At 48.7% G+C, this 12,358-nt stretch overlaps 1 protein-coding gene across 1 annotated transcript in view; it reads right to left on the reverse strand.

Moving 5' to 3' along the window:
* The window catches only part of RBPMS2 (RNA binding protein with multiple splicing 2), a 51,127-nt gene extending 38,961 nt beyond the window's left edge, over positions 1 to 12,166 (reverse strand). Inside the window, exon 1 of the mRNA XM_015418826.1 lies at positions 12,104 to 12,166. Coding sequence (XP_015274312.1) covers positions 12,104 to 12,157 — 54 coding nt within the window. The 5' untranslated portion in view covers positions 12,158 to 12,166. The remainder of the gene's footprint in view (positions 1 to 12,103) is intronic.
* Positions 12,167 to 12,358: the final 192 nt, after the last annotated feature.

The following is a 12,358-nucleotide window of genomic DNA, read 5'->3' on the forward strand; positions in this document are numbered from 1 at the left end:
TCTTGGTGTCGGGGGGGGGGGCTACAGTGGGAGGGCTTCTGGAGCTCTGGCCCCATTGGTGGACCTCATGATAGCATCTGGTTTTGGCCAACAGAGTGCTGGACTGGATGGGCTACTGGCCTGATACAACATGGCTTCTCTCACATTCTAAAAATAGAACATTTCTGTACCAAATTATTTAGGGTGGTCACTACATCCTTCAGTATGGATTATCTACAAGAACGCTACAAAAAACAAGAGAGGCAGCTCTGTCCAAGATTCCCCATGCATGATACTCCAACTATTCTATATTTTAGCAAATCCTGCCTGTTGCAGCCGAGTTCAGCTTTTAGACACCCACCACCAATGAATTCTTTCTTCCTGTTGGCAGGCAACAATCATCAGCTCACCAGCAAGGGGAATACTATCAGTGTGGCTTACAGGGCTATTAAAAATACTGAGAAACAGGGCAGTCGGAACATTTCTGTACCAAATTGCTTAGGGCGGTCACTACATCCTTCAGTATGGGTTACCTACAAGAACGCTACAAAAAACAAGAGGGGCAGCTCTGTCCAAGATTCCCCATGCATGATACTCCAACTAGTCTATATTTTAGCAAATCCTGTCTGTTGCAGCCGAGTTCAGCTTTTAGACACCCACCACCAATGAATTCTTTCTTCCTGTTGGCAGGCACCAATCATTCATCAGCTCACCAGCAAGGGGAATACTATCAGTGTGGCTTACAGGGCTATTAAAAATACTGAGAAACAGGGCAGTATAAGCTTGGGGTACAAGTGAGGAAACTGGTTCAAATCCCTGCTCAGTCATGAAACTCACCTTAGGACTACCTCACAGGGCTGTTGTGAGGATAACAGAGGGAAGAAGCCACTTATAGAACCCTGAACTTCTCCGGAGGAAGCTGGCATGAAAGCATCAACAGAACTTGGGCAAAGTGCTTAAAACACTTGAGATGTTTTCTGCATGGGAGCTATTATTGTCGGCTTACCAAATATAGACAAAGGCAACTGACATGTTTTCTGGAAACCACAGCCAGCTAACAGGAACTCGCTTATATCAGCTCTTGTTAAAGTAAAAGCCCTTTCAAAAGCATCCCAGAGGGATTGGGAGCAGATTCCTGACGGCTCGCAAAGCAAGCCTTTCCTTCAGGGTTTTCCCCCACCCCTCAGCAATAGCAAGTCCTGACCCAGGCTAGGCCGATCTCGTCAGACCTCGAAAGCCAAGCATGGTCGGCCCTGGTTCGTACTTGGATGGGAGACCGCCAAGGTAGTCCAGGGTTGCTACGCAGAGGCAGGCAATGGCAGACCGCCTCTGTCCATCTCATGGGGATTGCCGTAAGTCAGGTACAACTTGACAGCATTTTCCACCACCACGGGATGCCCTTTCAAAAGCATCCCAGAAGGATTGGGAGCAGATTCCTGATGGCTTGCAAAGCAAGCCTTTCCTTCGGGTTTTTCCCCTACCCCTCAGCAATAGCAAGCCCTGACCCAGGCGAAGCCGATCTCATCAGACCTCGGAAGCTAAGCAGGGTCGGCCCTGGTTCGTACTTGGATGGGAGACCACCAAGGTAGTCCAGGGTTGCTACGCAGAGGCAGGCAATGGCAGACCACCTCTGTCCATCTCATGGGGATTGCCGTAAGTCAGGTACAACTTGACAGCATTTTCCACCACCACCACCAATGAGCAAGGACTCTGGCTTCTGTGAAAAATAATCATTCAGTTCTTCGTTGGCTCTCCCCTCTACGTCCAGATGCCTCCTCTCCAAATACTGAAAAGAATTTGCTTGTTGCTAGACCCTGCCTTACAGCTGACCCTTGTAGGTTGGGCCAAGGGCACCTCTGTTTTATTTCTCTCCTGAGTCAAGGCAGCAACAGTTAATCTGGTTAATGTTTTACGCCCAAGTTTGGTCCATCTGCCGTTCCCAAAGCAAAGCAACGACATTCGCAGACCAGGGATCTGCTGAGCCAGAAGCCAAACTCGCTGTTCACCGTGCGTTTGTTTTCAGGAAAGAGTCAGGACAGGCTGTTGCATGGGTAAACCCCTGATTTCCGGCTTCACCGCCACTTTCGAGAGTTTACCATGAAGGCACTGGTGGACTTACAGTTCCAGTGCCCGCAGTCCACACTCGGAAGAGGCAGGGCTATTGCTACCTAGACCTAAACTGGACTGAAGATCTCAATTGCTTTCCACCAACAGACAGAAGGATCCCTTTCACTCTCATGCAAACACTGGCTGTTTAAGCCGATCACAAAGAAGTTTGGTAAATGGGCAGAAAAATAGATGCCTCCATTTAATCAGGCAACAGATATTTTAAAAAAACCCACAAGAGCCAAGAGAGCAAGCAATATCTTCAGTCTCCTTCCCTGTCCTCCTACAGAAGAAGCATATTCTCTCCCACCCCCAAGGCCTAGATTCATGCACGGAACCACCTTGAAACAAAGCATGCCGTTTAATTCAGAGCTTGTGCTTCTGAATTCCCCATTGTGTAGTCCTTGCCACTGCAAATGCAGATACATTCACAACAGAGCATCCAGTGTGCGTGTGTGGGGATTCTCTGTATTTTCCTCCATCACCCCCCACTCCTCCATATGCAGCTGCTGGCGTGACCTTGGGTCAGCCACAAGTTCTTTCAGAGCTGTTCTCTCAAGGGCAGTCCTCGCAAGAGCTCGCTCAGCCCCACCTACCTCACAGGGTGCCTGTTGTGGGGAGGGGAAGGGAAAGGAGATTGCAAACCACTCTGAGACTCCCTTGGGTAGTGAAGGGCGGGGTATACACCCAATCTCCTCTTCTTCTCTTCATCTGCAGGGGTGTAGAGCCAAAGAAGCCCTGACCTGCACAGTCTGATCTCATAAGAACTCAGATGTTAAGCAGGGTCAGCCCCAGCTAGTATTTGGATGAGAGATCTCCAGGGTCATGACACAGAGGCAAACCACCTCTGAATGTCTCCTGCCTTGAAAAACCCTACCGGGGGTGCCATAAGTCAGCTATGACTTGACAGCACTTTCCACCTTCCAGAGCCAAACGTCCCCTTATTTGGGGTTCCTGCCCACATCTATGAAGAGACCCAAGGTTCACATACACTCACCAGGAGTCCAGATTGCTATCCCTCTACCAAGGATTCCAGGTAGGCTTGTCAACATCCAGGTGGGGGCCTGGGGACCACCCAGAATTACAACTGACCTCCAGCCTACGGAGATCAGTTTCCCTGGAGAAAATGGCTGCTTGGGAAGGCAAACTCTAGAGCATTATGTCCTGCTGAGGTATAGTTCTCCAGGAATTCCCTGACCTGCAGTCAGCAACCCTAATTCAGAGGCACGTGGAAGTGGGCAACAACATCTCCGGGCAGCCGTAATGCCCTGCTCACCTGCATTTTAGACTCCCTCGGCGTGTGACTTGTCGGGGGAGTGAAACCCTTGTGTGCCGTCACCACCGAACTCACCAGGAGGAGGAGAAAGAGAAAAGGGTTGGAAGGAGATGAGGGAAGTCCTCACGCAGGCACCTGGGCAACTGCCAGTTTCAGGAGGGAGCTGGAACCATGGCGTTGGCACTCAAATCTTTAACCTGTACTTGCTGGATCGAGCTATCGTCTTTACCACCTTCAAGGAAATCACAAGTCTAGAGGAACAGATGTGTGTCCGTCCAAAGCAAACTAGAATCTTGTGGTCCCTTGAAGACTAGCCGTTGGAAGAGGCCACAGCTCACGGCCCAGTGGTAGAGTGTGGGTTTGGATCCCACCCACCCCCCATTTGCTGACAGTCAACCAGACATTTGCAGACAGAGGCAACCAACCTGACAGTCAACCCAGATCGCCCCAGGAAGAATGCCAGAATCAGGAAAGCTGACAGATCAGAGGGCTACAGTGACACAGACCTATTCTTCAGTCATTTGGCTGGGATGACAGGAAGCTGCCTTATACTGAATCAGACCCTTGACAGTCAGTATTGTCTATTCAGACTGATGGGTGGTTCTTCGGGGACTCAGGCAGAGGTCTTTCTCATCAACTACTACCTGATCCTTTTAACAGGAGATACTGGGGATTGAATCTGGGACCCTGTGTATGCTTTGCCATTGGGCTACAGCCTCTCCCCAATGGCAGCCGTGCACATTTTTATACTGCCAGCAGAACTGCAGGACAAGATACAGTCAAAGGCAGGTCCTCCTATGCCTTCCTAGAACACCTACCCAAGACCACCTGCCTTGTTTGGTGTAGTGGTTAGGAGCGTGGACTCTGATCTGGGAGAAATAGGTTTGATTCCCCATTCCTCCACATGCAGCTGCTGGTGCGACCTTGGGCCAGTTACAAGTCCTTTCAGAGCTGTTCTCTCAAGGGCAGTTCTCGAGAGAGATTTCTCAGCCCCACCTACCTCACAGGGTGTCTGCTGTGGGGAGGGAGAGGGAAAGGAGATTGCCCGTTGCCTGCCTCTTCATAGCAACCCTGGTCCTCCTTGGTGGTCCTCCCATCCAAATACTAATCAGGACCAACCCTGCTTAGCTTCTGAGATGTGATGAAACCAGACTAGCCTGGGCCATCCACGTCAGGGCCCTTGGCAAAACAAAACAAAAATTTTCTCACAAAATCTCGTGGCTAAACCTTTCATTCTCATCTCAACAGAAGCCAAGGCTATTCCTTGTAACCGTCTCCTACCCTTCCTCTCCACTGCCTTCCTACCCAACTCTAGCTGAAATTTAGATTGCCCCCCCCCTTTTAGGGAAAGGACCTGCCTTTACTTATGCAAAGCCCTGTGTTATTTCTGCCGCAAAGTCAATCACAGGATCAGCTCAGAACCCAAACAGACGGGCCTCTCCAGATGCCTCCATGACTGAAGCCCCCGGTGTGTTCAACCTTGCTGGTGTGCTTCCAGAGAACTGCAGACCAAGCCCAACATCACCATGACCAAGGACAGTTTGACAGCATGGTGCAATGATTAAGAGCAGTGAACTCTAATCTGGAGAACTGGGGTTGATTCCCGACTCCTCCACATGAAGCCTGCTGGGTGACCTTGGGCCAGTCACAGTTCTCTAAGGAACATTTTATTGGGAACATTTGGCTGTAGGATCTCAGAAGAACATATAGTTGACCAGAGAGAAGTACTACTGGACATGTGATTGCACTGGAGGCTTCATTTGTATTTCTTTTCTTTGCCCGGTGGTTAAACTTTGGAACAATTGTTTTCTGGTCTTTATTCCATATTTTGTATAGGTATGATTGTATGTATTTTTACATATCAGCCAACATGTTCTGTCTGTATTAGACCTCTGAGGAAGGCCTGTGAAGGCCGAAACACGTTAGGTCTATTTTATTAGCCCTTGTATGTTTTTATATTTGTATATGAGGTATGAACCCTTGTTTGTTGTTTTAATTTGCGTTGAATAAATACATGTATATTTTTGTATGTTTCATAATTAGATTTTTAGACTTGGCCAGAAAGTACATCAGTGCCAGAGCTGAGAACAAACAAATCTGTTTTCCATGACAAAATGCTACAAAACCTTCTGGGAATATTTATATTTTAGGCACCTCAGAAGCTAAGAACTGTACATGGCATAGAATAAGGCTCGAGTCCAGTGGCACCGTTAAGACCAACAAAGCTTTATTCTAGGTGTAAGCTTTTGTGCGCATGCACACTTCTTCAGATACATTGGAAGTGTGTGCGCACACAAAAGCTTTATACCCAGAATTAAACTCGGCTGGTCTTAAAGGTGCCACTGGACTCAAACTTTGTTCTGCTGCTTCAGACCAACATGGCTGCCCCACCTGAATCTATATACATGGACTAAATACCCCAAGACTAGAGCCTCACTGGCTGTGTCACAAGTCCCTGTCAAGCCACAGGTTTCTGCGGTGTTCTGGAGAAACCTGCTGCAGATGTGCATGAACCCAGGCCACCCTCCATGGGTTCTCCCATGTTCCCAGCGCCCTCGAAGAGCAGAGTATCCCTCCCCTGCTGGTGAGGTCATAACTCTGGCTCCTCCTCTTCCTGTCATGAGGCCACATGGTTTCCTGACACACAGTCACACCTCAAAGGGTTCTATGCTTTCATCTCAATGTTATCAGTTGGTTCCAGAACTTTCAAGGCTGAGACCATTGGTCCATTCCATAGCATACTGATCAACCTGGTTAATATCACCCCTTCCTTCCTAAAAGGATTAGCCACCCAATGAGAAGGGAGCACTCAGTGGAGAAGACCCTGATGCTGGGAAAGACTGAAGGTCAAAGAAGAAGAGGACGGAAAAGGATGAGATGGTTAGACAGTGTCATCGATGCAACGAACATGAGGTTGAGCAAACTGCGGAGGATGACGGAGGACAGGAGGGCCTGATGTGACGTGGTCCATGGGGTCACAAAGAGTTGGATTCAACTGTGCAACTGAACAACAACAACTACAATCTAGGACAACAGCATAGGAGCCTTGAAACAGTGTCAAGGAGGCGATTCCTCCTTCCTATTATATTCTCTTGTACATAGGCATGCACTGCACGTGACATATATGTTATCCTTTTAGTCTATAAGGAAGGGAAGAGTAACTAGACCGGTGTATGTCTCCCCATCTTTTATCACAGTGTCAAGATCAAACTGACCCTGCCAACATGTGGGATGGTTGATTCAATTCACTTAGCCAGGGAGGTGAACGCACTGAATGACTTGCAGAATTCTCTACTGGGAGGGTGGGGGGGATGGAAAGATGGATGCATCGATTTTTTTTTTAAAAAGCAGCAGTCACGTGACTTGGCCCTTTCCATTCGCACTCTCAAGTGAACCATGTTTGGGATCTATTTTTGGAACGGCTTTAAAAAAAAAGACTACTTGCCAGATCACATGGGGGGGGGGGAGGTTATAGCTCCACGGTAAAGCTTTGCACACCAAGAGGGAAAAGTTCACTCCGAGACACTTCCAATTAAAGGCAATCCGGCCACTGCACTTGGCAAATCCTCCTACTAAACAACACTTTGGACTAATGCTGCCAGCAAAGGTCGAGATGGCCAGTAGCCCAATTCCATGTGATGCTGGAACCCATCTTCTTCCTAGCCTATGAACGGAAACCTCCAAGTTACATCATGCTTTAAACCTGCAGGGCTAAACAAGAGACTGTAGCTTTGGGGGGGGGGCACATGAAGCTGCTTTATGTTGGGCCTTTTGTCTATTAAAGTCAGCATTGTCTGCTCTGGCCGGCAGCAGCTCTCCAGGGTCCCAGGCTGAGGTCATTCCCATCAGTAACTACCTGATTCTTTTAACAGGAGATGCTGGAGATCGTAACCCAGGACCTACGCCATGCAAATACAGTGCTTTGCACTGGGGAGGAGTCTGCAGGTCAGTGGGAAAGCATCTGTGTTGAATGCAGAAGGTCCCAGGATCAACCCTCAATGCCTCCACTAAAGGAGATAGATCAAGATGGATAGCTGTGTTAGTCCATCTGCAGAGTAGAAAACAGTAGAAGAAGAATACAAAAAGAAGAATGGAAGAAGAAGAAGAATGGAAGAAGAAGAAGAAGAATGGAATAATAATAATAACAATAATAATATACTTTATTGTCATTGTACATAGTACGACGAAATTAAAGATGCAATCATTTTGGTGATCTACAACCATACTCATATACACTCACACAACCATTCACAACCATCCCATAACTCCCTTAAGGTTCACATTGCAACTTAAATGGAAGAAGAAGAAGAAGAACGGAAGAAGAAGAAGAAGAACGGAAGAAGACAACCATTCACAACCATCCCATAACTCCCTTAAGGTTCACATTGCAACTTAAATGGAAGAAGAAGAAGAAGAATGGGAATACAAAAAGAAGAATAGAAGAAGAAGAAGAATGGAAGAAGAAGAAGAAGAATGGAAGAACCTGAAGTAATGAGCAGTGACTCACGAAAGCTCATATCTTACCACAAATTTTTGTTAGTCTTTAAGGTGCTACTGGACTCTTGCTCTTTCCCATTAAAGAACTTTGCATAGCTGGCTTTGGTAAAGACCTTTCTCTTCACAAGGCCCTGGACAACATCGGTCAGTCCGTACACCAATGGTCTGACTCTGCACAAGAGCAGCGTTACATACGCACTTAGCACGATAACCATTGTGGTACAGCGGTGAAAGTGCTGGACTAGGAACTGGGGAAGCCAGGTTCAAATCCCTACTTTGCTATTGAAGCTCACTAGGGGGCCTTGGGCCAGTCACATGCTCGCCACAATCCACCTCACAGGGTTGTTGTGAAGATAAAATGGAGGAGAGGAGAATGATGCAAGCTGCTTTGGGGTCCCCCATTCGGGAGAAAAGGCAGGGTACAAATGAAGTAAGTAATAAAATGAACTGGTTGATCCCTCACCTAGGATCTTCTGTTCATTCGCAGAACAGCATTCCCAAATGCGCATCAATATCTCTTAACCTCTCAGGCTTCCCACACTGTCACTGCTCCATCCTTCACACCCTGGAGAGTGAGAGTCAGGTGCTACGTTTCTTAGCAGCCCATGTGCCAGGGAAGGGAGTTAAACAGGGCAGCAGAGGCGATGTCATGCCCAGTACTGGGATCTTCATTACCACGGTGTAATAATGGCTCATTATTAAAAAGCGCCCCAAGACTTCCGTTCGTTTTGGCTGCAACAAACTCAACACACATCTACCCCTCTGGTATCGGCACTAAGAGGTAACTAATCAACAGCCAGGCCGAGAGTGCGGCTGGCATAACAACAAAAGGAATCCTCTGCCTTTTTCCCTTGCAACTGAAAACGATTTTGAAGGAAATATCATCTGCAGAGCCCTGACTTGGATAGCTCAGGTGAGCCTGATCTCATCATATCCAGGCAGCTAAGCAGGGTCCGTCCTGGCTAGTCTTTGGAGAGGAGGCCGGCAAGGAAGTCCAGGGTTGCAGCGCAGAGGAAGGCGATGGCCAACCACCTCTGTTTCTCTGCCCTGACCCGGACGGCCCGGGCTAGCTCAACCTTCTCAGATCCTGGGAGCCGAGGAGGGTCGGCCCAGGCTAGTATTTGGATGGGTTGTGACATGGAGCCAAGCAATGACAAACTACCCCCTATTCTCAGCAGAGTCTTTACTGAGCCAGTTTGGTGTAGTGGTTAAGTGCGTGGACTCTAATCTGGGAGAACCAGGTTTGATTCCCCACTCCTCCACTTGCACCTGGCTGGATGACCTTGGGCAAGCCGTAGCTCTAATAAGAGCTGTCCTTAAAAAAGAGCAGTTTCTGTCAGAGCTCTCTCAGTCCCACCTCGCTCACAGGGTGTCTGTTGTGGGGAGGGGAAGGGAAAGGAGTTTGTAAGCCACTCTGAGACTCCTTTGGGTAGTGAAGGGGGGGGTATAAATCCAATCTCCTCCTCTTCTACTGCAGGAGTGAGTTTGTGTGGCTATTCATTTTTTTACTAGAATCTCTGCAGTCTACCAATTTGTTTTACATTTCCAAAGCAAGCATGGAATAGTCAACGTTTGATAAACACTATTTAAGAGCAAATATGTGAGTTAACTTCCGTAAGAAGCACAGTAAAATAGACCTATTCCGGCGTTCTTTGCTGGAATCCCAGCATCAGAGAGGCGTGTATCAGTATCCAGCATACGAATACACCGCAATTAACATTCTTCTTCCCAACCCTGCCTTACTGCACCAGGCGACCCAGAATAATTAGTGACAGCATTCACCAAGCCACAATCCGAAACTTTGCACAGTAACACACACAAGACCACCTTGCATTTCATTTCCCCGAAGTCTGATCCAACGGCGCATCTGTTTTAGGATCCGTCAATGGCTCAAGACACAGCTTCTTGCCATGTGAAAATTCTGAACACTGTGCCATTCTGCTGGTAATTCAGTGGGCTCTGCCTCTAACAAATGATGCTACAATTATCGCAGAAAACGAAGTATCGGTATGGACACTTTGCGGACAGCAACCTGGCGAACAAGGAAGCAGGGAAGACATTTTTTCACTTGGGGCGTGCAGGTAAAGCAACTGAGGCTAAAGACGGCTTTGGAAGCAAGACGCTTTCCAGGCTGTGTCAGGATCTTAATCTAGACGCCCCCCACTCCGATCATATGCACCAGAGCTGATAAGCATGCAAACATCTAATTAAATCCCTTTGACCGTATTAAGGTATGCAGCGCACTGGGAGGGCATTGCTTCTGCATTCGCCTAACATACTTATGGAGACCTTATGGAGAAAGAACAGAAGGGACAGCCTACTGAACAATCAGTTTCATACAAAGTGTTTCATCAGGCACCTCTGGGGGGGGGGGAGGAAATAATCCCCATCCATTTTGAGGACTCAAACATCGAGGAGAAAACGTTCAGAACATCAGCCGCCATTGCTGCATGAGCATCGCATGTCTTCTACGGGGAGCGGAAGGAAATCAAGACTAGAACAGCCGCCATTCTGCGCCAACAAAGCTACACGCCGTTGGGGGGGGGACACACACCAAGTGATCCGTTGCGACCCAGGGGAACTGAGGAACTCACTGCATGTCTAGATCTGCACACGCAAAATGGAGGTAATGCAGCCTTATACAAATGGTGTGACCTGCACTACATACCCTGTTTCCCCGAAAATAAGACCTACCCCAAAAATAAGCCCTAGGAGGATTTCTATGCATTTGTGGTATAAGCCCTAGTGTGTCTTCTTGAGAAAAAATAAATATAAGACATTTTCGGGGAAACACGGTAGTTACAGCACATGAAAAAGACACCAATATAAATATAAATAATATAAATTGAATAAATAAATAATATTGCTACACGAAATGGCAATTTTCTATAAAGATAACCAACGCTACATGGCAATCAGCAGACATATTCATTTTGGCAATGCGTCCCCCGATTCAAAAGATTCTGAACAGAAGGGTTGTTTCAGAGGCATCTAGCATCCGATGAAGGGCACTCGTTCCCTGAAAATCCCCGTGGATCTCTAAGGCTTTACTGGAGTCACATCTAGCTGTATAGAAAGGGTGAGTCCAAAATTCACGGGAGACCAGCCCCATGTGCTGCCCACCTCTAGAGAACACACCTCAAAATGGGGTTCTCTCTCTCTCTCACTCCAACAATCAGGTCTAACAGTTTGCCTACAGCCAACACTACCATCTCAGTCCCAACCACCAAGGAGACTAAAAACACAATTGAGGCGATTGAGCAGAGGAAAGAGAAGAATCACTAATAATCGCCCCTTCTGTTTTTTAAGGGACAAAGCGCCACAGATGCCAAGCTGAGCGGAAGCACCCCTGCACTTTCCAGTGGGCATTGACAGAGCCACGGCAAAAGCAGTTTGCTATACCACAGCTGTCCTAGGTCACGGCTGGCTGTCCGTCGCCCACTTAAATGCCCCACAAGCTCAGACATGGAACAAAAAAAATGTCTCCGGTCTTAGTAACCAAAGCCATTCTTAGATGGCAGTGGCCCTGGGCAACGGTGTAAGGAGGAAGAACCCCGAAAGAGCAGTTTGGGTGCACTGCTCTCAAAAGGTACAGACGGCTCCCCCCCACCCCAAGCCAAGTCTTTAGGATTAAACCCCCCTTGCAAAGAAAACCACAGAGAACTTCACCCCACCACTCTGAGGCGGCACCTTCACCAGCAAGGAAGCCGGCACCACTGGCCGGATTTGACCACTCCCAAACACCACCGGGGTCCGGTGTGTGTGGATTAAGGCCAGGAAGACCACAACGGTGGGCTTTTGCACAGGGCCAGAGACAGAAAAGTTGAGCATTCCTCCACATGGGGAGGCAGTGGCAGCCACAACCAATGTTCCCTCTAAGCTGTGGAGTCTTCTGAGCAAAAATTCTACTTTGTGAGCTACTTGGCATTAAAGGTGTGAGTGAGCGATTTGGCTGCTGGATAAATTAGTTTGCTCTGGCGCCGTCCTTCCTGCCTGAGCTAAGACAAAAATGTGTGAGCCGGAGGCTAAAAAACTGTGAGCTAGCTCACACTAACTCAGCTTAGAGGGAACACTGGCCCACAACCCACCTCCTCCAGCCAAGGCACCAGACCCCCAAACGCCAAGAGAGGGAGTGTGAGCTGAAGCAAGGTGGGTGCCCCAGAGGTCAGCTCCAGTAACCCAACCGGACAAGCCTGCCTACCTGAGGCCCCCCAGCCCCGACGGCATGCCCCCCCCAGCTCCTACCTCTTCCTCGAGGCTGTTGCTGCTGTGCTCATTCTCCTTGGGCAGGTTGCTCATGGTGGGTGCAAGCAGGGTCCAAAGAGGGCGCAAAGGGGGGGGGGAGCTCGCTCGCGTGCTGGTCCTGGCCTGGGGGGGGGGCAGAACTCGTGCACTCCTTCCTTTCCCCCTCCTTCTCGGGGCAGGCGACGTGGGAGACGTGGGGCAGGTGCCTGGTGCGAGCCGGGGCGGGTGCCTGGGGGGGCGGGGGAGGGGCGGGGG

The sequence above is a fragment of the Gekko japonicus genome, unplaced genomic scaffold (assembly GCF_001447785.1).
Source record: "Gekko japonicus isolate JY-2015 unplaced genomic scaffold, Gekko_japonicus_V1.1 scaffold150, whole genome shotgun sequence".
Taxonomy (NCBI): Eukaryota; Metazoa; Chordata; class Lepidosauria; order Squamata; family Gekkonidae; genus Gekko; species Gekko japonicus.